This window comes from Arvicanthis niloticus, chromosome 6 (assembly GCF_011762505.2).
Source record: "Arvicanthis niloticus isolate mArvNil1 chromosome 6, mArvNil1.pat.X, whole genome shotgun sequence".
In the NCBI taxonomy this organism is placed as follows: domain Eukaryota; kingdom Metazoa; phylum Chordata; class Mammalia; order Rodentia; family Muridae; genus Arvicanthis; species Arvicanthis niloticus.
In genome coordinates this window covers 54,175,860-54,198,452 of record NC_047663.1, presented here as the reverse complement: position 1 = coordinate 54,198,452, position 22,593 = coordinate 54,175,860, and the positions used below count along the sequence as shown (strand labels likewise).

The 22,593-nt window shown below is 45.8% G+C and overlaps 1 protein-coding gene across 11 annotated transcripts in view; it reads left to right on the top strand.

Annotated features, from left to right (window-relative positions):
• Gas7 (growth arrest specific 7) overlaps positions 1–22,593 on the top strand; it is a 231,955-nt gene that overhangs the window by 152,640 nt on the left and 56,722 nt on the right. For all 11 annotated transcript variants that reach the window (XM_034506541.2, XM_076936587.1, XM_076936592.1 and 8 more), the window contains exon 3: positions 21,218–21,298. In XM_034506541.2, the coding sequence (XP_034362432.1) occupies positions 21,218–21,298 (81 nt within the window). The remainder of the gene's footprint in view (positions 1–21,217; positions 21,299–22,593) is intronic.

Here is a 22,593-nt window from a genome sequence, read left to right as displayed (position 1 = left end):
TTGTGAGTGAGACTTGGAGTAGATGTAAGCCAGGGACTGAGCTCTTGTCTTTATTTGCCAAATAGTTAGTAGTTTTCTTGATTTCTTATTTTAATTTTCCTTTAAGTGAATGGATTCCCATTTGACTTTATTACACTAGGAACTAATGAGTTTCTAGGTAGGATTTCCACAAAACTAGTAATTGTGCAAGCCATTCTTTGAGCTGTACTTGGTTCAAAGTAATTGGATACTTTTTCAGCCCTCAAGATAGGATGGCCCTGACAGCTTTCCCTCAATAAAAGTTGCCCAGAAAAGCATCTGCACCAAACCATCAGTCTGTAGGGTTTTATCTGTCCATCTGTATTACACAAAGTAATACTAGAGTAATGCTTTTGATTGGCATATTTGGTTGATTAAATTGTGTATTGTGCTCTTATTTGTATGAGTGTATGGGCATAGAGAGCCCTTATTTTGGCTCTATTTTTTAACTGAAAATAGATCCTTTCTTCATATAAGATGTCCCAACCAATTTCCCTCCCTCCACTCCTCCCAGACTCCCTCCTGCCATACTTTCCCTCTTTCTTGCCACTCCCTTTATTTTTTAAGGGATTCCCAGTGGAAAACTGTTAAACACAAGAGCATACTTTTTTTTTCCCCCATGGTGTAGCTTTTGCTTTCTCTTCCCTTGCGTCCATTTTAATTTGTATTTTTTAGGTAATACTTAAGTACACAGCACACCCCTCATTTTCCACGAGATTTTAAGGCCAAGCAATCTGTTGTTTATGGTAAAGACTAAGTGAATTCAAAGCCATTCAATATGCCAACATGCTAGCATCCAAAGACAAAGGGGAAAGACTGTGTTCTTCACTCTATTCTCAGAAGTCAAGTTATTTTGAATTATTTAGTGAAGAATGCAGTGCTGCACCCCAACGGTTGTTAGTTGGAGCTGGCAGTCAGCAGCAAATGGTCCAGACATCGCTGCACTAAAAAGAAATGTGAGGATGCTAGCCCCATGCTCCCCCTTCTTGCTTTATGCCCAAGAAACTGAAAACCCACATCCACAGTGAAACCTGGGCAGTCACACACACAGCGTCACCATCTGTACAGCCTGTGCTCCGGTACCCAGCAATCAGGGAGTGGGTAGACAAAATGAGGTACGAGCACACAACTGAACTCAGCTATACAGAAGAAGGAAGCAGAGTTGACACCCACTTCAACAAGGATGACCCTTGAAAACATCACACCAAGTCAAGACAAACACAGAGGTCTACATTCTGAGGGATTCGGTTTGTATGAGATGCTCAAAATAAGCAAATCCACAGAAACGGAAAGTAGATGAGCGGTTGCCAGGGGCTGCAGGATGGGTGAGTAGCAGCTGCTAATGAGCACGGGGATAAGGTGATAGAAATGTACTATAATTAGGTAATGGTGAGGGCTGCACACTCCGGAAACAGACTGAAGCCACCGTATCATAAGCTCTTACAGGTTAAGTTCTATACTGTATGAATTGCATCGCAATAAAGAATTGTTCTTTAAAAGCACACATGTGTGAGAATGCTGGATACTCTGTGACACTCTTGACTGCAGTCCCTTAGAGGCTCTTTTTGGGGATTCCTAAGGCATAACTTCCAAATTTTGGTGCATGTTAAAAGTATCAGGGAGTGCCATTTGCTCAAAACACCAAACAGAGAGAGGGCCTGCCACACACTTGCCGAATCCCAATCTGCTGTTAGGAAAAAGTAAAACATTTTACTCCATATTCTTAAGTGCTTCCTAATAGTCTCCACTTACTATTTTTTTTTTCTAAATGCAAGGAGACTTAGTAACAACTGAATTGATACAGACATTTTTGATTTAGCTTTCTGTCACTGTGATAAAGTGTCTGAGATAATCAACGGATAAAGAAGAAAGATTTATTTAGACTCATGGCTCCAGAGCACATTGTGTTGGGAGCGCATGGCCAGGAGGCACATTCACCTCATGGTGGGCAGGAAACAAAAAGAAAGATAGAAACAGGTTGGATTCCTAGTGTCCCCTGCTAGGAAACACTATACTCCTGTGACCTTGCTTCCTGATGTTCTTCTACTAGACATTGGTTTGAGACAGAATATCATTGTGTAGCTCTGGCTGCCCTAGACCTCACTTATGTAAACCAGGCTATCCTCAAACTGTCTACTTGCTTGCCTGTCTCTTGAGTGCTGTGTTTAAACCCTACCATGTGAGGCTCCACTGAACCACCGAAAGTTCCACCACCTCCTAATAACACCCCAAATTGAGGACCAGGCCTTCTCAGGTGACTCTTTGGTAGTATGGGGTTGGGGATGGGGGTATGGATTTATCAGCCAAACTGGAGCAGTAACAGGAATGGAATGTAAAGTTGAGGCGTGAAGTTAAATCTGACATGAGAAACACAGAAAAAAAAAATGCAGCGTTTGTCATCATTCTGAAGTTAAAGGTCAGATATTTATAAACTATTGAAGTTAAAGCAGAAACTCCCAAAGAGCTGCCTGAAGACAAATAACTCAGTTTTACGGTGACAAGATTTCAAATGAGTAAGAACTTGCCAGGAGAGGCCCTTCACCTGCCTACTGTTTATGGTCCTGAGGTCGCTGACATAGCTGACTGAGTGTGCTTGCAGTGTTTATTCTTGTCAGTGTAGGCAGAAGTCCTAACAGTTTCTATCATCTCAAAGCCTTTAAGTCCATAGCTATTGTTTGCAGCTCAGCATTTCCTGGTAGGAACATTTGGCTTTCACTGTTACCTGTGCCCAGTACCCTGGCAGGTGGACAAGATGAAGTCCAAGGAACTTGGAGTCTGATGTGTGTGTGTGTGTGTGTGTGTGTGTGTGTGTGTGTGTGTGTGTGTGTGTGTATGTGTGTGTGTGTGTGTGTGTGTGTGTGTTTATATTTATATATACCATAGTGGCTTAAAGAGCAGTCAAGGCTTCTTTTTTTCATTTTTCTCTCTTTGGAAGCTTGGTGGTGGTGGTGGTGGTGGTGGTGGTGTTTTGTTTTGTTTTGTTTTGTTTTGTTTTGTTTTGTTTTGTTTTGTTTTGTTTTGTTTTGTTTTTGAGCAAGGCCTCTGTTTTGATTAGGAAGTATACGCCTGCAAGTGGTACTGTGCCTTCCCATTGGTCACACTCCAGAGATCAGTAGTCTATCAGGGTCAGGAGTGAGCAGTCTGAGAACCTAGCAGAGCTCATCAATATGGTAAGACAAGATCTTTCACAATCATCAATATGACTGGCATGCATTCACTAGAGGAAAGGAATGTTCAGGATAAGGCCGTGCCCATAAAAAAAGGATGTTTGCTTGGGTTCAGACTTTTAAAGTGTTAATCTAACATTCCCACTACAAGGTATACAGCCAAGGGGGAAAAAAGTTGGTGTATCAGACACAGTGTGTTTATTGAAGCATTCTTCACAACAGCCACAGCACAGAATCCAACCAAGTGCCCATGGGTGGATGAATAGATAAAAAGAATATGGCGCATAGTTGCAATAGAATACTATTTGGTCATAAGGAAGATGGAGAAGATGGAGGGTACTGGGCACATGTAACATGACCATAGCAACATGAATGAAACCATCACAGCACCCTGAATTATGCAGGAATAAGCTAGACAGAGAAAAATGAATAAACATGTTCTCATCACAAGGGAGCTACCTATTTGGTTTCACAGATGTAGAAAGTGTAATGATAGTCTCAGGTCTCGAAGGTAGAGGGAGATGGGACAGAGGGAGGAGGATTTGCCAAGATGCAGGTTCATAGGAGAAATAAGTTCTAGAGTGAAAATGGTTGGTGGCACTGTATCATACATTTTACAGCGAACTGGAAGAAGTCAGAGCATTGCTGAGCCAGAGAGATGATCAACACTGAAGAGACAGAAATGCAAAGAATCCAGACTGAGTCATTCGACACTGTGTGCATGATTTCAGTCACCAGATAGTTTCTGGAAAGTATACACCACTATTGTGGGTCAAAATTTGGGAAAGTGCTGGTCTATGATTAAGTTCTTAAGGAAGTGGCATCACCCTGTCACAGTTGACTAAGGGACAGAGGAGGTAACAGTCAGGCAGGGCCAGATCTTCTGAAATCTGGATGGATTATTCCACGAAGACAGTAGATGTCTACTCTGGATGGTCTTTAAGCTTGATGCTGCCTGAGAAGCACCATGTACACAGTGTGTGAAAATGTCCAGTTCTGACTATGGAAGCTCAAAAGGACATTCATAAACATTTGGATCCCTTCTTCTCTCAAAATTCCATAAGGTGTAGCTCTGCCCTAACAGAGATAGATGGGGCTCAGCATGTTTTCTTAGGTAGTTCTCTGCCCAGCTGGGCTTCATGTGTCTATTTTCACATCCAATCTGTGGATGCTCAAGTTTGGGCCCGGTGTTTAGACAGAGCCTCGTGGGTTTGTGTCAAGTATTAAAGATCATGGGCCAGCAAGATGGCTTAACAGGGAAAGCATTTGCCGCCAAGCCTGCTGACTTGAGTTTGATTCTTGGGACCTACGTGATGAAAGGAGAGAACCAACTCCCATAAGCTTCCCTCTGACCTCTATGTGTGGTGTGTATGTGTAAATAGGCAAGTACATACATACACACAAACACACACACACACACAGAGAGAGAGAGAGAGAGAGAGAGAGAGAGAGAGAGAGAGAGAGAGAGAGAGAGAGGAAAAAGAGAGTCAGAAACACCAACTTACATAAAGTCCAGATACTATTTACCAATGCACTTGAAAATAGGTGTCGATGAGGAGGACCAGGAAAGAGAAGACGAAGAAATGTGAGAGAAATGGAACCTTAGTAGCAAAGGGACCTTCTGACTTATCTGTACCCTGCCTTTCACCTGCTGTTTTCTCAAACATCTGGCATGTTAGTGTGGATGGAGCATGGCCAAGCTGGGACTTGTGGGACCAAAGGGCTGGTGAGCCCTTTGAAAGCCTATGGCTGTAAGAAGGCCCACAGAGGACAGCAGAGAGAAGCTGTTTGAAACAAGGTAGACGTTTTGAAGGCAAGGTGCCGTGGGATCAGTGAAATGCCATTATCTGCGGGTTCTCTGCGGATACGTGAGTGGGCAAGGACGGCATGACTTGGTTATCTAGCAACAAGCGTCTGCTCAATGCTGTCTCTGTGGCCAGCTCTAATTAGCCATCTGAAGGCTTCTTGCCAGGGTGGAGTGGGCGAACGCCATGCAAATGACTATGAGGAGGGCTTCCTGAAGTCCATGAGTTGTTCAAGGGAATTTTCCTGGTGTCTTGATCTCCTTTCCTGCCTGAGTACACTTCGGAAGGTCCCTTCAAGCTTAAAAAAAAAAAAAAAAATCCTGTGAAACCAAGAATGTCAAGCTTAAAGTGTTTATCACGCACAACTGCGAATGAGTGTGCCTCTGTATGTAAAGCTGGCACAATTCCCCCTCCATGGGATCCTTATTGTTGGAAGCAGATCTAGGAGTGGGGTAACTGCTTTTTGTTCTTTCAATCTGAGTTGGATTCCAAAGTAGAATGCTCTTCCAAGAGGTGTGGGAGGCAGAAAACCGGGTGAGAAGTTAGTCATGCAAGAAGCCCATGTTTATTGTATGCCTACTCCCTGTGAGCAGTGGGCTGAGCCACGCAGAGAGGGTCACTGAGACCCTCATGGGCCTCATCCTCCTTGGCTAGATAATGACCAAAGTCTTGCATGGTGGCTGTTGACTGAAGCTCCTGTCCTTTTGCCATCTGCCTGTCTGCATGCTCAGAGATCACTGTCCCCAGAAGAAGGAACTCCTGTAACCATGAGGAATGCTGGACGGACTGTAAGCTCAGTGTCCTGGGAGTGGAGGCTGCCTCTTCTGAAACTGTCTCGACTTTAACTCTTTAGTAAATGGCTTGGGGTTCCTTGGGGAGGTCCTGGTGATGGCCGTGCAAACCTCAGGCTGCTTTGATCTGCCTGTTTGTGGACCTGGCTGGTTTCTCTTTTATACCCTCAGAGAATCTTCCCTGTTGGGCTCATACTTCTTTTTGGCCAGCTTGGTCAGTCCTCTGCTTGCTGTTGATGGGTGGGTTGCTTGGCTATGTCTCTTTAGCCTTTCAATTTCCATCACAAAAGCTTCATTTTCTTATTTGGCCTTGTAACTCCAACACTTTCACACTGGTGCTCAGCTCTTCACATGTCTGCTCTAACACCCATTCACAGCTTACATGGAACAGCCCAGGGCCCCTCCAGTGTGTGTGTGTGTGTGTGTGTGTGTGTGTGTGTGTGTGTGTGTGTGTGTAAAGATAGCTCCACCTGTGCATCTCACACATCAGCCTGAGCACATTTTAAGACTTTCCTAACCTTCTTTTTTTTGGGGGGGGGGGTGTTTGTGTGGTTTTTTGGGGTTTTGAGACACAGTTTCTCTGTGTAGCCCTGAGTGTCCTATAACTCTCTCCGTATCGAACTCACAGAGATCCATCTGCCTTTGCCTCCAGAGTATTTTGTTTACATTTGTGTGTTGAATGTATTCCTACATGCATGTGTGTATGTGTGTTTGTGTGTGTGTGTGTGTGTATGTGTGTGTGTACATGAGCAAGCATACCACAGTACACATATGGAGGTCAGAGGGCAACTTACAATAGGCAGTTCTCTCTTTCTACCCTGGGGATTGAACTTAGGTCAGTATAGCAACCAGCTGCCTTACCTGTTGAGCCATTTTGCTGGCCCTCAACCTTCACGGTGGAAAGGTAAGACAATGCTACTTTCATGGCTTCAGGACAGCCTGGCTTGGTTTTGGTGGTAGCCATGTAATAGGGAAGGCTTTGGCAATATGGCGAGCGCAGGGCCATCTGCAGTGGCTCTAGACAAGCTCCCGGAAGGGAAAAGAAGTTTCTAGATTTGTCAGCCGTGCTGCCATGAGCAGAGGTGGGAGTGGGGTAAACAGTGGACCCATCCAGTTAGGAGTACTTCCTGGAGTGTTTTCATTCTGCCTTGTTACTTTTGAGTGGACCGTGTGTAACACCTGGCTGCAGGCAGCAGCTGCAGCAGCTGCAGCTTAGTAGGACAGTGTTCGTCCCTGGCTCTGGCACAGAAGTGCCTGGGAATTTACCATTCAGATCCTCAGGCTTCAAAGGACAGAGCTGAGAACCACAAGCTGAGATGAGAACCACAAGCTGGGGGATCAAGCCTGATGCTCAGACTCTTGGAAGGAGTTCCTGGCCATCCTGGGGTACTCTGAGCTTTGAGAAGCTCCGCCTGAGGCTCTTGTTCCTGACTCCCCCTGCACAACATTTGGCTGGGTGGACAGGCTTTTCTGACCTCTTTATAGAGAGGGTTTTGGATCTGTTTTGGCTGTTTCCTGAGGACTCTTTCTGCATTCGGCTCTAGAGTCTTCCATTCCATCAGCATGCTGGGTCTTCTCTGTCCCCAGTACCTTTTCTTGATATTAGAAAAGAGTGTGAGAATAGGTTTTTGGCTGGGAATTTCTGTACCCTTTGAAGCACTAGTTAGGATTGGGAAGGTCCTGTGCTCTCAGAGGAGCTCAGGGCCCGCAGCACGTCTGCTGGACAGCCTTATTCAGAACCCAGTGTGTTTGCAAGCACCTGTTCAGCTGCGCCTAGGAGAGACTGTTAATTATTTCTGGTTCCCAAACTAATTTTAGTTCTTTCTGACAGTCTCCTCTTTCCTGTGAAGAGCAACACTCTCAGCAGTTTTGAGCATTATTTATAAACATAACGTCACACCTTTTACTGGAAAGTCTCTACACGAGGATTAGCAAGGTAGAGCAGCTAACGTTAGTAAATGCTGTGTTTCTCAGAAAACAAACAACTCGGTAAGGTATTGTGTAAGGAGACAATGCCTCTGTAGGAGAGGAGGGGTTTTGGAGCAGTTGAGCCGTATGATTTTGAGTGGAGAAGTCAGGGACATCCTGCCTGAGACAGGGTCATGGGAGAATATCCCAGATCCAATCGGATACCTCTGGATGGGTTGACTATGCACAGGGTGGTGTGGCTTGTGTCTGCCCTTGGGCTGATTTGGTCTAGGACTAGAAAGCTACTTATGGAGGCATTTAAGAAGGGCAGAGGCTTTGAGATGCAGAGAGGACTAGAAAAATCAGTCTCCATGCCTAAGACCTTGGGGAGCTGCATACCCTCTATTTCTCTCTGAGTTTGCCTCTCATTCCTCTAGAGTCATTTAGAAAGGACCAGCAGTAGAAGGTAATTATTCCAGATTCCACTTTGTGGGACTCTTAGCTGGTCCTAGGAGCAACACTGATGATCTATGAGAGTTTACTTAGATTATTTATTTATTATTTATTTAAGACAGGGTCTGGCTGTGTAGCCCACTCCGGGTTTATACTCAAGACCCCAACCTGAATCATCCTTCAAGATCTGGGCCTGCAGGCATGAGGCATCATGGGAGTTCTTAAAGAAAGGTCTCCATTTAACTTTCGTGATGTTGTATATTTCTGATGGTGATTTTTCTTCTTCTATTTCATACTTATGTACAATGGGCATGTGTATATGCATGTGTTTGAACACACGTGTGTAAAGATGAGCATGAATGTGGGTGCATGTGCATACAGAGGCCCTAGGTTGAGTCAGGACTATTTCTTGGCCATTCTTTAACCTTGTACTTTAAGGCAAGGTCTCCCAGCCAAACCCAGAACTTACTCTAGGGAATCCCATGACTTCACCTTCTGATCTGGGACTACAGGCAAGCTGTCATGCCCACCTGGCATTTATGTAAGTTCTGAGGGTCCAAACTCTGGTCTTCTTGCTTGTAGAGCAAACATCTTAACCACTGAGCCCTCTCTGCTGCCCTGATTACCATATTTTAACTTACTTTTTACATATGGATTAGTCAGCTTTTATGATTTCCCCTCTTTGATGCTATACTGTAAAGGGTATTTACCTTTACAAAATACAGGGATACTTCTTCTGGGTCTTTTGGGCTCTGAAATGCTTTCCATCACTTCCAGATTATTTCCCCCACACTTACAAATTTTGATCCACATGGAAATTAATTTCAAAAGATGTATGATAAATAGCTTTCTATTTTGCCTGCTATTGAGACAGCATTTGCCAACTAGCTCTTGCCACTGCCCTGGAAAGCACCTGTGGACTCTGTGGTGAGCTGGTTCTGTCTGCATGGGTCTGTAGTCCTTTCCATTCCCTGTTGTCTTTATTTCTGTGCCAATCCAGTGAAGATTTCCACCCCACCCAAATATTTCACCTGTGCACTTCAAGAAAGCACTTCACAGCTTCTCCCGAGCATACTGGAAATTCTAGAATCACTCCCCATGAACTTCGGGGAAGCTGCGGAACAAAATGAGAGTAACTTAGACAGGTGCACCATGATCTTATGACCCTTGATCATTAGTGCATGGGTTGTACATACGGTGTGGATCCTCTGGGGAAAGGAGCCAGTCAGCCCTGAGTGAGCTAAATGGTATCGTGTGAGCTTGCATTGTGCTCCTTAACACAATGTGCAGTTTTAAACCTATGGTTTATTCCTGGAGTTTTCTATTTAACATTTTTGGGCCATGGGTGGCCTTAGGTAAAGGAAGCCATAGTGAGTAAACGCATGCACAAAAGCGGGGTGCTGTTGTTTGTAGTGGGGTGAACTGTGAAAATAAGTGTTTTACTTAGGTTCCATTTTCAGGATATGCTTTAAGGGTGTTCTGTCAGCAATTTCTGTACATAAAGCAGCACATACTTTTCCTTCTCATGAAGGTGATGACTTTTGTGTGTGCATAGCAATATACTTTCCACACAAGCCTTCCATGCTCTCCCAGGGGGATGCCATTCTGTCCATGTATAATTACTCCCCAGTAGGTGAACACTTGGGCCTATTCTCTGGGACTTTTCTACTCTAGCAACAAATACTAAAGAAAAAAATCTCAATTATTTGATGGCACACCTAGAACTTGTTGTCCAGTTAAAAGGAAGTTTGGCAGTCACCTGTAGTCTGTCCAGGAGAGTCAGCCCCCTCTCTACCCTGCTTCTCTAGATCTTCATTAAGAGTGGTCACCCTAGAAGGACCAGATCAATCCCATGAATAAAAATATGATGTTTGTTAGTCTGGTTTATGTTTCTCTGATTTCGAGGGAGATTAATAGGTTTTCTTATTTACTGATCAATATAATTGACTGTATTTTTCTGTAAACTATCCATATATGCCCTTTCCTATTTATTTATTTATTTATTTATTTATTCACTTAACATGCTGGTCATTGAGTTGATGGAAGGCAAGCACTGTACCACTGAGCTACATCCCAGCCCCTGGTGCTTTTGAAGTAGGGCTGTAACTTTTTGTAATTCACATACTGAGAAGAAAGTGACTTGTTCCGTGTGTTCTCTGGCTCTGTCTTGTTCTTTCTCCATATCTTTCTACCTATACATACAAGAAGGCCTATCATTTTTGTATCAGCTACTAGCCATGTTTCTGGACTGAGTTGTAATGGTTGTGTTGAACTGAGTCTTTGTTCATTCATTAAACATTTCCTGATGACCTGCTCCACTCTGTGTAGGACACAGGCTGAACTAATTGAGTCTTGGCTCTCAGATTGCATCCGTGGTGGGAGGGATGGGAAAGCAGGTGTATAGTCAAGGAAGGAGGAAAGTCGTTCACCCAGCTGCTCCAGCAGTTCTTCATGTCCTTATCTAGTGTTCAGAAAAACTGGACAACAGTGGTCAAGCAGCCCACTGGCTGAACCAGCAGGTCACAGAGACTCCACCCAGTTAGAATGAGAGTATCCCCCTGCCTCTGTAGTCCTGACCCTCTATGTTGTCTCAGCCTGGTCACTGGAACATTCTTCACCCTGCAGTCCTCACCTTCTCATTCTTCATGCCCAACTGTTGTAGGACAGACTGAAGACTCGGGCTTGCTATGAGTTCTCAGTACTCTGCTCCAGATTGGTAAAGTGTTCTTGGGCCCTAGGACAGATAGCCAAGCTTCACAAAGACAGGGGCTCTCTGAGGACAGATACTATGACCTTGGTAGTTTTAGAAGATTAAAATGGATATAGTGAGCATTTGGGAGTTCCCTAAATTACCATGTATTGCTAGCATGTATCGTACCTGATTCTAAGTCTGACATGTCCTGTGGGGCTTGTCCAGAACTGCCAGTGATGGGATTCCATGATGATTTTACAATGGGCTTCCTGGGTTTTCCCCATAGCTGACTCATCACCGAGTTTGCCAAATAAAAACAATCATTTCTGGGTTCTATTTCCACCGACTAAACCTAATCCTCAGGCTCAGAGCCTAGAAATCAGCATTTCAGACAAATGGCCCTGGAGATTTTAATGCAAAACTGGCCTCAAGAAATGAGCCAAGAGCACTGGGTACAGCATTTAGGCTCTGGATTGGGAACATCAGGCTTGGAACTGTAAGATTTTCTTCTCGGCATCTGCCTCCAGTTTTGCCAAGGGCAACTCAGTGCCTAATAGCTGTGAACTGCCAGTTGGCTACACACACCTGTTGGCTTAGTGGCAAGACATGCTTTTCCCACACTGAGGTCAACCATCACTACCCTCTACCCAAGAGGAGAGCCAAGTCCCCATTACGTGCTCTAAGGGTCTCTTGGGGTTTGGGTAGGTCTGCAGGTCCTACCCATCTCCAACCATTGTGCAGCCTCGGACAGTTCAGAGCTGGATGTGTGGAGCCAGAAATGAGTCTCTGAGTAACCCAACTATTGCCCTCAACCTCTGTCTTCTGTAAGAGCAGCTCTCCCTCCCCAGAGATTCTCGGAGTTGTTACAAAGACCTTGTGAACTGCAGGGCAGAGGGAAGTGGGGATCGCCAAAAAACATTTTGGGCTCACTAAAGGATACGCCATCAGCTCACTCATGCTGAAGGAAATGTCACAGCTCATCTTTATTCCTGGTGTGGTAAGAAGAATGCTTTCTCACCTCTTTCTCTGGGAGCTGTGTTTTATGAAGAGATGAAAACAGAGGTGGGGTATGGTGAGACAGAGGTTTGGTAGCTGGGAGGGAGCAGGGTACCCTGAAGCTCATTGTAGGTCAGAAACCGCAGAGCTCTGTGCACCCTCTTGGATTCATTTGGAAGTACCAAGTCCCCAACAGATGGAAGCATACACACTTCTCTCAAACATCCCTGGGACATGGCTCACCATTTAGCAGGGCTGGTCCTGCAGTTCTTTCCAGGAAGGGACCAGTGGGATGACAATAGAGAGAAGCATTTGTGTTGTTCTATTTGCTAAGGGTCTGTTCCTGCTAACAGACCTCACACCTGCTTTGCTGAGCACTGGCTGGCACAGGAGCAATCAGAGTGAAGCAACCCAAGAATAGTTTCTTTATTGAGTTACCATTGGACAATTCAGGAATGATTTGTACACCTTCACGAGAACTATTCATGGAAGAGGCCAGTCCTGCAGCTAAGGTTATGGGGACAGCCTCTCTTAGATATTCTGATTCCCCTGACTTTGGCTGAGAGAGACACCCACGATCTCAGTGGTACCCTCACGTTGATGTCAAAGCTGGTGCCACCATGGCTATCTGCCAAGGTCCAGGGGTGGTCTCTACTGCACTTTTGCTGTTGACACCCTATTTCTAGTATTCCTTCAGAGGTTGCTGGGGAGGAGCCCAGAATTGTCTCAATCTCTCTAGGAGTAGCAGGCTGAATAGAGAGAGACAGCAGAGGGCATGTGGTGGCCCAGTCCAAGAGACTATCTCAGAGGTGGTTGTCAGATCATGTTGCTTCATTGCTCAAAGCACGCCATTCAGAATAAAAGCCAGCATCCTTGCAATGATTACTAAGATCCAGGACAGACAATGGAATCCCCCAGAAGGTGTATGATGCAGGTACCTGACATTCAGTTCAAGCTCAGCAGATCTAGGACAGGGCCTAGGAACTGCATTCCTAATACATTTCTGTTGATGCTGATGTTCCAGGCCCGTAGGGACCATACTTTAGGAATGATTTCCCATACTGAGCTAACCCATCCCTATTGCATCTGACCTTATCCTCCCCACCCTGCCCCTGCCCATCATGTCCTATTCAGCCATTCCATCCTTCTTGCCGCTCTTAGGAGATGGCAGGCATGTTTTTTTTTTTGTCTCAGGACCTTCTTGCTTCTTGCTTCTTCTTGCTTCTTGCTTCTTGCTTCTTGCTTCTTGCTTCTTGCTTCTTGCTGCTTCTCGCTTCTCACTTCTTGCTGCTTCTTGCTTCTTGCTTCTTGCTTCTTGCTTCTTGCTTCTTGCTTCTTGCTTCTTGCTTCTTGCTTCTTGCTTCTTGCTTCTTGCTTCTTGCTTCTTGCTTCTTGCTTCTTGCTTCTTGCTTCTTGCTTCTTGCTTCTTGCTTCTTGCTTCTTGCTTCTTGCTTCTTGGGCCTGGAATTCTCTTCCCTCAGATAAGTGCAAGGCTGGTTTCTTCCCAATCATGGTAAGTGACTTCCAAGATGGCTCCCAGTGCACCCACCTCCCGTTACTCATGTCCCTGCCTTTCCTAGACTCTATCAAAAGTGGTAGATAGGACCAGGCAGTCATGATGGAGTATGAGTTATGGGATTAGCCTATACCAGACATGTGGCTTCTGTCTTGCTCTCTCTTGGCTTGCTTGCTCTGGGGTGAGTTAGCTGCCATTTTATTATACATATCTCAGTAGCAATGTTTTGTTTTTTTGGTCTTTGGTTTTTGATTTTTTTGGCTTCTGATGCCACGGCTTCACCTAACAATTCCTGGGAGTTCCTGCACTAGAGCCACCATGCTAAACCCACTTCTAAGTTCTGACCTTCTGAAACCATGTGAGACAATAACAGACCATGTTTTCAGATGCCAATTTTGGAGTATTCAGAGGCATGCAATAGATACCTAATAAACCTCTTCCATGTCTTTCTTTAAACATCCCTTTCTCAGGAGGTTTTCCTTGATTTTTGTACTAACATAGTGGAGGAAAGATTTGTTTTGACTCATGGTGGCAGAAGTATTTGTATCTCATGGCAGGGCAGCTTATAGCATGATCAACAACAGGAAGCAGATGAAGGAAACACAGGGAGGGGGCAGGATAAGGTACACCCACAAAAGACACACGCATATCAGTGACCTACTTCATCCAAGTATCACATGCACATGCACACGCACATGTGCACACACACATCTTGCCTGCTACTGCCTCCCAAGAACATCATGAATTCATCAATGGATTAAGCCATTCACTAAGTCAGAGGCCTCATGATCTAATCCTCACTGAAAACAACTTCACAAGCATGTTCAGACGTGTGCTTCACAGATCCTGTAGGCATGTATTAGCCCAGTCACGTTGACACTAAGGATTAGCCATCACAGGCACCTGTTAACACAATAGTGACTTTCTAATAATATCATCTATCCTCCCCCACTGTTTCCTTTTGCTTTTTCTTTCTTCGGATGTGTATGTGTGTACATATGTTTATATGCATGTTTCCATACATTTGGGCATATGTGTGTGGAAGGGTACACTTGTATATGGGCATGCATGTGGAAGCCCAGCATCAAGGTTGGGAATCATTTCTCTTCTACCTTATTCACTGAGGCAGGGTCCTTCAATCAAACCCAGAGCTGGCTGATGTGACTGGTTTTACCAGCCATCTTCCAGTGTGGATCCCATCTTCACCCTGAGGCTGAAATTGCAGGCAGGATGCTATGCCTACCTGGCATCTTACAGGGCCCTAGGGATCTGAACTCCAGTTTTCATGCTTACAAGTGAATGCTTTACCCACTTCCCTGGTCCCCTTGCTTTATTATCTTTATGATGAACCAACACTAAGCCTAAGATAATGTGTCTCTTGGCACAACTTCCTCCCAACAGCCCTGTAGGAATAATTTTCACTAATGCAAATTTACACACACCATATATAATATATGAGATATGAGATATGATATATGATATATAATATAACATGTAATATGTAATGTATAATATAATATGTAATATGTGGTATATAATATGTGATATTATATATTACATATTATATGATTATTAATATATAATATAATATGTAATGTGTATTATATAATTATAAATATATAATGCATATTATATAATATATGATGTGTGTGTGTGTGTGTGTATCAGTTGGGAGACTTTGGCTTTTGATACCACACTATTAGATGTCTCCAGGCACAGGCAGCTGTCTAAAAAAAAGGAAGTTCTCTCCTGCTTAGAGACTGGGGTTGGAGCTTAAAGCTCATTCCATTTTAAGAGGCCATGGGGCGTTATGAAGCCAGAGACTCCAACTAGAAGATATTGAATAGCTACGGGTCCAGAATACTTAGATGCAGGGAGAGAGATTGGAATTATTGCTGGTTTCTGAGGGAAAGTGAGCTGGGCTCATACCCTGGGGCTGCAAGCACACATTGCATGGAGGGAAGCAGTGACTGCAGATCCAGCATGTGACACTCAGTGAACAGAAGATGTCCTGGGTCAGAGCACTGGGGCACCTACAGCTCTCCTTGGATGACTTACAGTCCTGGTGCTGGGGAATACCAAGGAGCTGGGCAACTTGGGGGAAACTACTCCTGACTAGGGAGGGCCAGGGGCTAGAAAAGGAGATCTTAGGGCTGCCATATGCCTAAGCCTGGTCACATGCTGCTGGGACCACCACTAAATAAGGGGCAGAGAGAATGCAAGAAGCACTGAAAGGGGGTTGGGAGGAAGCTCAGTTGGTACAGTGCTTGGGTTGGGCCCCAGCACTACATAAATTGATCGTGGTGGAACATACCAATAAATCTCAGCATTCAGGAGGTAGAGGCAGGATGATCAGAAATTCAATGGCACCCTTGGCTACATGGCCAACCTGGGCTACATGGGATCTTGTCCCGGGGTAGGGGATCTACTAAAGAAAGAAAAGGGAATAGAGACAGGCAGAAGAGGACTTCGAAGCTGGGTCCTGCTGTCTATTAACCTAAGGCCTTTGAGGGAAGAACAAAGCCACCACAGGGCCTAACGATGAGCTAAGCCACTGGAAGAAAGGGTGAAGACTACTTAAAGACACAAAGGCTTGCCGATGGACTCATAGCAAATACTCAGGACCAGTGGAGAGGTCCAGAAGTACCTGTGGCTTCCCCAGTGGAGGCGTGTGCTCCAATGCAGGCAGGCTTAATCTTAGCAAGGGGGTCCAAAAGCCTAGAGTCCACTATGTCAAATTAATAGCTTCCACCTCACTCACTATCTTAATTGTTTAATCATTATTGTATTAATGTATTAAATGTTAATTGTTTAAGCATTATTGTATTAAATTTAAAATGGATTATTGTATATAAAGAAGTATTGTATTGTACTTTGAGAGCTGAATTTAGCATAGCATTCAGCTTTTCAATTGCGCTCTCTTCTAAATCTTGTTCTCTGAGGGCAAGGCCCTGTAAGCCACTGTGAGGGAACAGCATTCATGGCTGTTGGCACAGGTCAGGAGTAAACTCGCTCCCTGGGCTGGCTTCGCCCATGGCCAGTTGTCTACATATGTCTGGCTGCCCTGGTTTCAGTGGACAAGGTCCAAAGTCAGTGGTTGCCATTAAAAGAGTGTGCTCTGTGGGAGCTGCTCTCTGTCAGTGTTGGATGGGAAAAGGGTCCCTGGGGAATGGCTCATTCCTTTCATTCTGACCTCACTGCAACTTATACAGTGTCCCTGACCCTCCTGACTACAGTCACCTTGGAGCAACTCAAGGTCCTAGCAATGGAAGCCCAGAGAATTCAGAAGAGCCTGGATCTGGCTCTTGGGTCTCCCAACCATCCCTTTGGTCTTGCTTGGACTAGGTCAGGGAGCCTGGTCACTGTAAGCAGGTTATAGGGTCTTCTTTGCAGACCTGGAAATGGCTTCCTCTCTCTGGGTGGTGTCACCTGCTATGGCCCTGCCGTTGGTGTGATCCTTCTTCTACCAGAGCCCCAGTGTTCTTTCCAGATGCCCAGGCCTCTCCAGATACTCTGGCTCTGTTCCTTTACTGCTCCAGGCTTGCAGTTGTCCTCAGGTCTTACATAGGTCAGATCTAGCCAAGGCCAGGAGACACGGTGGGCTGTGGCTTCAGTCAGAGGCCCTGCTTCTACAGAATCCCAGCTGAAGTAGAAGGATGAAGCATTTACAGGGGTCAGAGAGTTACCAGAAGGACAGAGGACTTGATCAGGAACTTCTTGGAGAGCAAGTACCTACCTGCAGGCCAACTTCTCTCTGTAGGTTTCAAGACACTCTCAATAGCCTCCTGAGCTACAAGGTACCCTAGCCCATTGGTTCTCAGTCTCACAAATGCTGCAACATCTTAGTTCAGTTCGTCATGTTATAGTGAACTCCATCCATAAAATTATTTCATTGCAACTTCATAACTGTAATTTTGCCACTGTTATGAATCAGAATGCAAATATCTGTTATTCAGGGTATTTGATATGCGAACCCCATGGGCTTGCAACTCCTGTCCTCACGGCCTTCCTTGAAGGCAGCCAGCAGGGCCCACAGCTGTTCAAGCTCTACCTTGTCTCCTCCTGCTTAGAGGTGAGGCTGAGCACAACTCCTCAGGCCGCGCCTTTATTTCTCCCTGCTTGTTAGCAGCTGTGGTTAGCAGGTACCAGGAAGAATAGATGGATGAGGGCAGGAAGTAGGATCCTGTGGTGGCCAGAAAATGAAATAGCAGAATCTGTACATCAGCTGGAGATACGAGTGTGTGAGGTGCTCCTCCTTCTAAAATAAGGTCAGTAGCCTCAGCCACCAAAGGAACGGAGTCAGCAGCGCAAACAAATGGGACACGGTTCTCTGGGGACCTTCCCTGAGCTTGGTGGAATGGGAGTCTGTTTATCCCTAGGTAGCTGAGGCGCACACCAGGTGGGGGTTGCCCATGTACTGTCACAATGTCCAGCCCTGTTGGCTGACGAGGAGCCATTCGTGAGGGGTGAACCAGGCAGGGCTACTGTGCTAAAGGACAAAGCACAGATGTCAAGGTGAAAACCTGTGACCATCCAAGGGCTAGAATATGTGTGCTGGGCCCTGGCTCAAGTTCTCAGACAAATTTGAGGCAGATGCCTGTGCAGAAGGGTCAGCAGGGAGGGTGGTGGGAAGGAACCCTAGGGAAGATAGCAAGCAAGCAGTACTGTGATACCAAAAGCCTTCTGGAGCCTTACGTAGAGCCCTGAGCTGGGGGAGGGGACACCTCAGAATTTTTACTCAGACTTTTGAGTCCACCACACTAACATTTGCATGTGCCCCTCCATCTCCTGCCCACCTCGAGCATCACCTTGGGTGAGCCAGCATCCTGAGAGGAATTCATTGGTTAGGAGCTGCAGGAAGCCTTTTTTTTTTTTTTTTTTTTTTTTTTAGAAAAAGAAAGCAATCTTGGAAGCCTGCATGGAAGAGGAGGCACTTTACATAAGATGGTGATTTCCAAGTATGAGAACAGGCAGGGAACAGTCAAGGCATGTTCAGATATCACCAGGCTAACTGGACCTGCCAAGAATGCTGTCTAGACAGACAGACGAGGACAGGACACTGCTGCAGCTTCCTGGGAGGATGGGATTGTCATCTGTCATGTTTGTATCTGATTGGGAAAGAGCAACTTAAGACAAGAGGCAGGTTCTGGGGCCAGCAGTCTACTAGCTCTGGGGCTGGGACACAGATGGCAGAGCCAGGGGGCAGGAAGGTTACAAAGACCAGTGACCCGCGGACTGGAGGGGCATCTCAGGCCCCCAACTAGTTTGATAAGGGAAAGTGGAGCAGATGGTTTCTGCTTTTGGATCTTCAGTTGGGGAGGCGGGGAGGCCAGGGCTAAAGAGGAAAGCCAGGGCTGACCCCTGTTGATGCTGCAGTTTGACCTCCAAGCAAGCTGACCCCAGGCAGGTGGGAGGAGAGACTTCCGTACTGAGGAGCTCGGTTAGAGGTGTGTCTACTTCCTAAGGAAGCTTCCCCTTGTTTGTGGCTGGGGATGCAAACCAGAGCCTCCCACACTAAGCATGAGTCCTCCTGCTAACCTCACCTCTGTTTGTCAAGGATATCTCCTGAGCTGGCCTTCTCCACTCCTGTGCCTCCTCTCCCTTTAAGCAGGAAGGGATCATGTTACCCTGTTTAATCAACTCCCCAGAGTCCTCCATTCATGCTTCCTAAAACACAGAAGTTGAGGCGGAAGCAGAGGGAGGAATCTATCCAAGTTAGATTCCCAGTCAGGGGAAGGAACCAAAAGGGAGTTATTTATGTTTTCGTCTTCAGAAACAATTAACTTTTCAGTGATAGTTTTTATTGGAAGCTTTTATATTATAGCCATCCATATTCTGTTTTAAAAAAAATAACCTTGTGTCTGAAGTATGACAATATGAAGTATGAAGTATGACAATATGTGTCTGAAGTGTGACAATATGTGTCTGAAATGTGACAATATGTGTCTGAAGTGTGACAATATGAAGTATGAAGTATGACAATATGAAGTATGAAGTATGACAATATGAAGTATGAAATATGACAATATGAAGTATGAAGTATGACAATATGAAGTATGAAGTATGACAATATGTGTCTGAAGTGTGACAATATGTTTCTGAAGTGTAACAATATGTGTCTGAAGTGTGACAATATGTGTCTGAAGTGTGACAATATGGCAGCACCTCCTTTGAGTGCTGATACTGTTGCTGTTGTACAGTTTGCTTTGGAGAAGGGGAAACTGAGTCTGTGAGTGCCTGAGGAATTGGTTCAGACTGTACTGGTCACCAGAGGCAGAGTTGAGGTGCGGACCCTTTCACTTGCTGCTGTCATGGAGCTGAACGCCTGGGCTTTCCAGCAATCCCAGAATGATCCGAAAAGAGAGTCACATGGAGAGTTAGAGAGAGTCCAGGAAAGTCACGCTCTCTCTCCAAGACAAATGCAGTCAGCAGCCATGGCGTGCAGCGGCTTACATCTACAATCCTGGCACTCTGGAGACTGAGACAGAAGGCTCACTACAAGTCTGAGGCTAGGCAAGACCCTCAAAAAAAGCCTACCAAAAGATCCCCTCAAATAACAAAAAGAAACGGACACATATATACCAAACTGCAGGGAACATCAACCTCTGAGGGTGGGATTATGGGTAATGCTTGTTTCTTCGTGACATTCTCAAAGTGTGTATAGTGAGAGAGGGTTTTATTTGTTTGTATCCAGACAGAGTCTCACTAAATTGTTCATGATGGGCTTGAATTCAGTCTGTGGCCCAAATTTTAAAAATTTGTTTTATTACATCATGTACGTGTGTGCATGATTGTGTGCGTCCTTGCATGCTTGCCTACTTGCCTGCTTGCGTGCATGCGTGCTTACATGCTTGTGTGCTTATGTGCTTGCTTGCATGCTTACATACTTGCTTGCATGTGTGCATGCATGCTTGCGTGCTTCCGTGCATGAGCTCTTTTCATCTACCTTGTGGGTTCCAGGGATCAAAGTCAGGTTGCCAGCAAGCACCTTTTCCTGCTAAGCCATCTTGCCAAACCCTGGCTTTAAACTCTTCGTTCTCCTGCTTCAGCTTTCCTGGTGTAGGGATTACAGATGTGGGACACCACACCTGACTAAAGAACATTATTATTTTCACCATCAAATAATGTGGCAAGTCTGCTCTTAGCCCTAAGCTCTGGGAGACAGGAATAGAGCTGGGATGTTGGTTAATTTCTGATCAGCCTGTGTAGATGAGTCTCGGGAGAGATGACCAGGAAGACCACTCAAAACTGTAGTTCAACCAAGACTTAGAACAGGCTATGCGTGGGGGCCACATGACTGTCATCTGCACTTCAGAGGCTGAGGTAGGAGAATCACAAGTCACCCTGGCTATATGATAAGATTGTGACGCTAAAAGCAAAAACAAACAACCGAAAACAACTGAACTAAGGACAGAGCAGCAGAGTCTGAGGAGCCTGGGGCTCACCCTTTGGCCAAGGACCATCTTCCTATAGATCAAGGTTCTTGGCTCTGAGCACTGGGGTTTGAGGTTACCATAGGCTTTGAGAAGAAATGTCCAGTGTGCAGCTGGGGATTCTGAGACTAGAGATGGGAGCCCTAGGACAGGAGTAGAGAGGAATGAAGGGGAGGGTAGAAGATTCTAGCTGGAAGCTATATCCTCTGGTCCACCATGAAGAGAAGGGCCTTGGCTAAGGGATGCCCTTAAGTGGGGTGAGGTTGGGGAGTAAGGGGCATAGGCAAGAAGCACACTCCTGTGGGACTGAGGTAAGGAAAGACAGTGTCCTTTGGTGTCCTTCTGCTAAGGAAGGTGACTGTCTCTGGCTCACTCTGCTCTGTGACACTTGGGTTCCATCACGGCACTCTCAAGCTGATCTTGTTTTTCCTTTGACAGAGACCACCTGGGAACGTCCCAGCAGTTCTCCTGGGATTTCAGCCAGCCCTGGCCCTCACAGGAGCTCTCTGCCTCCAACAGGTAAGAGCCACTCAGCAGCTTGGGATAAGTGGGAGGACTGTATACCCACTTTCACTGGAAAGCTGAGATTGTGGGTCCTGGATCCTGAAACCTGCTGTGGTATGTTGTAAACCAGACCTGGAGATGGTCCAGACCATGTCTCTATAGCCTGCTTCCCAACATAGTGGTCATGCCTAGGCAGGACCAGCTGCAGCTCTGGGAACCTAAGGCTCTTGGCTACTGAGATGCTTAGGATGAGATCTGGCTGGGAGAAGTCAGGGATCAGAGATCTTTCTAGATACAGGGCAGAACAGCTCCACATGGCTTTCATCAGCATTGAGGAGCAGAAGCTAAAAGGAGGTTGAGTTTTACAGGGGAATTTTTTAAAAAGAATATTCTGGAAAGAAAATGAGCTTGCTTATTAGGTTGTGTGTTATCTGTAGAGGCAGCTGAATGGCACTGTTTGAGATATATGCACCTATACTGGTTCTAGTTCTTAGATGTTATGAAGAGGATTATGGAGCTTGGCAACAGGGGGAAACAACAGTTTATTATTTCTCTGTGTTCCCCTCTTCTAGGCACTCTTCCCTGACTACTCTGTTTGGGGCCCTCCATCTCTCAATCTGTATCAGTGTGTGTGGCCTTAATGCATTCCAAGTTCTTCTCTCTGTTGAGGCTCTCCTCCCATGATGTACTAAGGGTAGGGCCTGGATGTCTCCTAGTGTTCTGGTCTCTGCATCTCCACACAGAGCCTGGCTTCCTTGATGCATGAATTCACAGTCATTAGTTACCTCTTCAGAGACTACTCAGCACACACAGGCTTATCATAGTCCTGTGCTGTCACGTGCGGGGGATAGAGCACTGGGTGAAGTTGACTTGAACCTCTGCAGAGGCCTGGGAGTCACAGACCCTCCATCACCTAGAAGCATGTCAAGAGCACTTCATGGCCCAGCTTCAAGTGTGCCAGGCCTCTAGGGGGTTAAGAAGGGTTGGGAGATAGGGAAGAGGGTCAGAGGGACCTGGGCAGTGGCTGCCCACCCCTCAGTGGCTTAGCATGGCATTTCCCGAGTCTAAGACCATAGAGTCCTGCACAGCCAGCTCTCTAGCAAAGGAGCTTAATGGTGTGCTGTCTTTGGAGGCTTGGTGGACACACCCTGTTCTAAAAGTCACCTGATGCACCCACACATTTCACAGGGACTCCCACTGTGTTCATTCACAGCATGCCATGAACTTACCAGCATGTCCGATCTCAACTCTGAGAGGCTTTTTCTTCCAGGGGGCATTGGGTAGGCTCTAAGACTATCACAGGGAAAGGC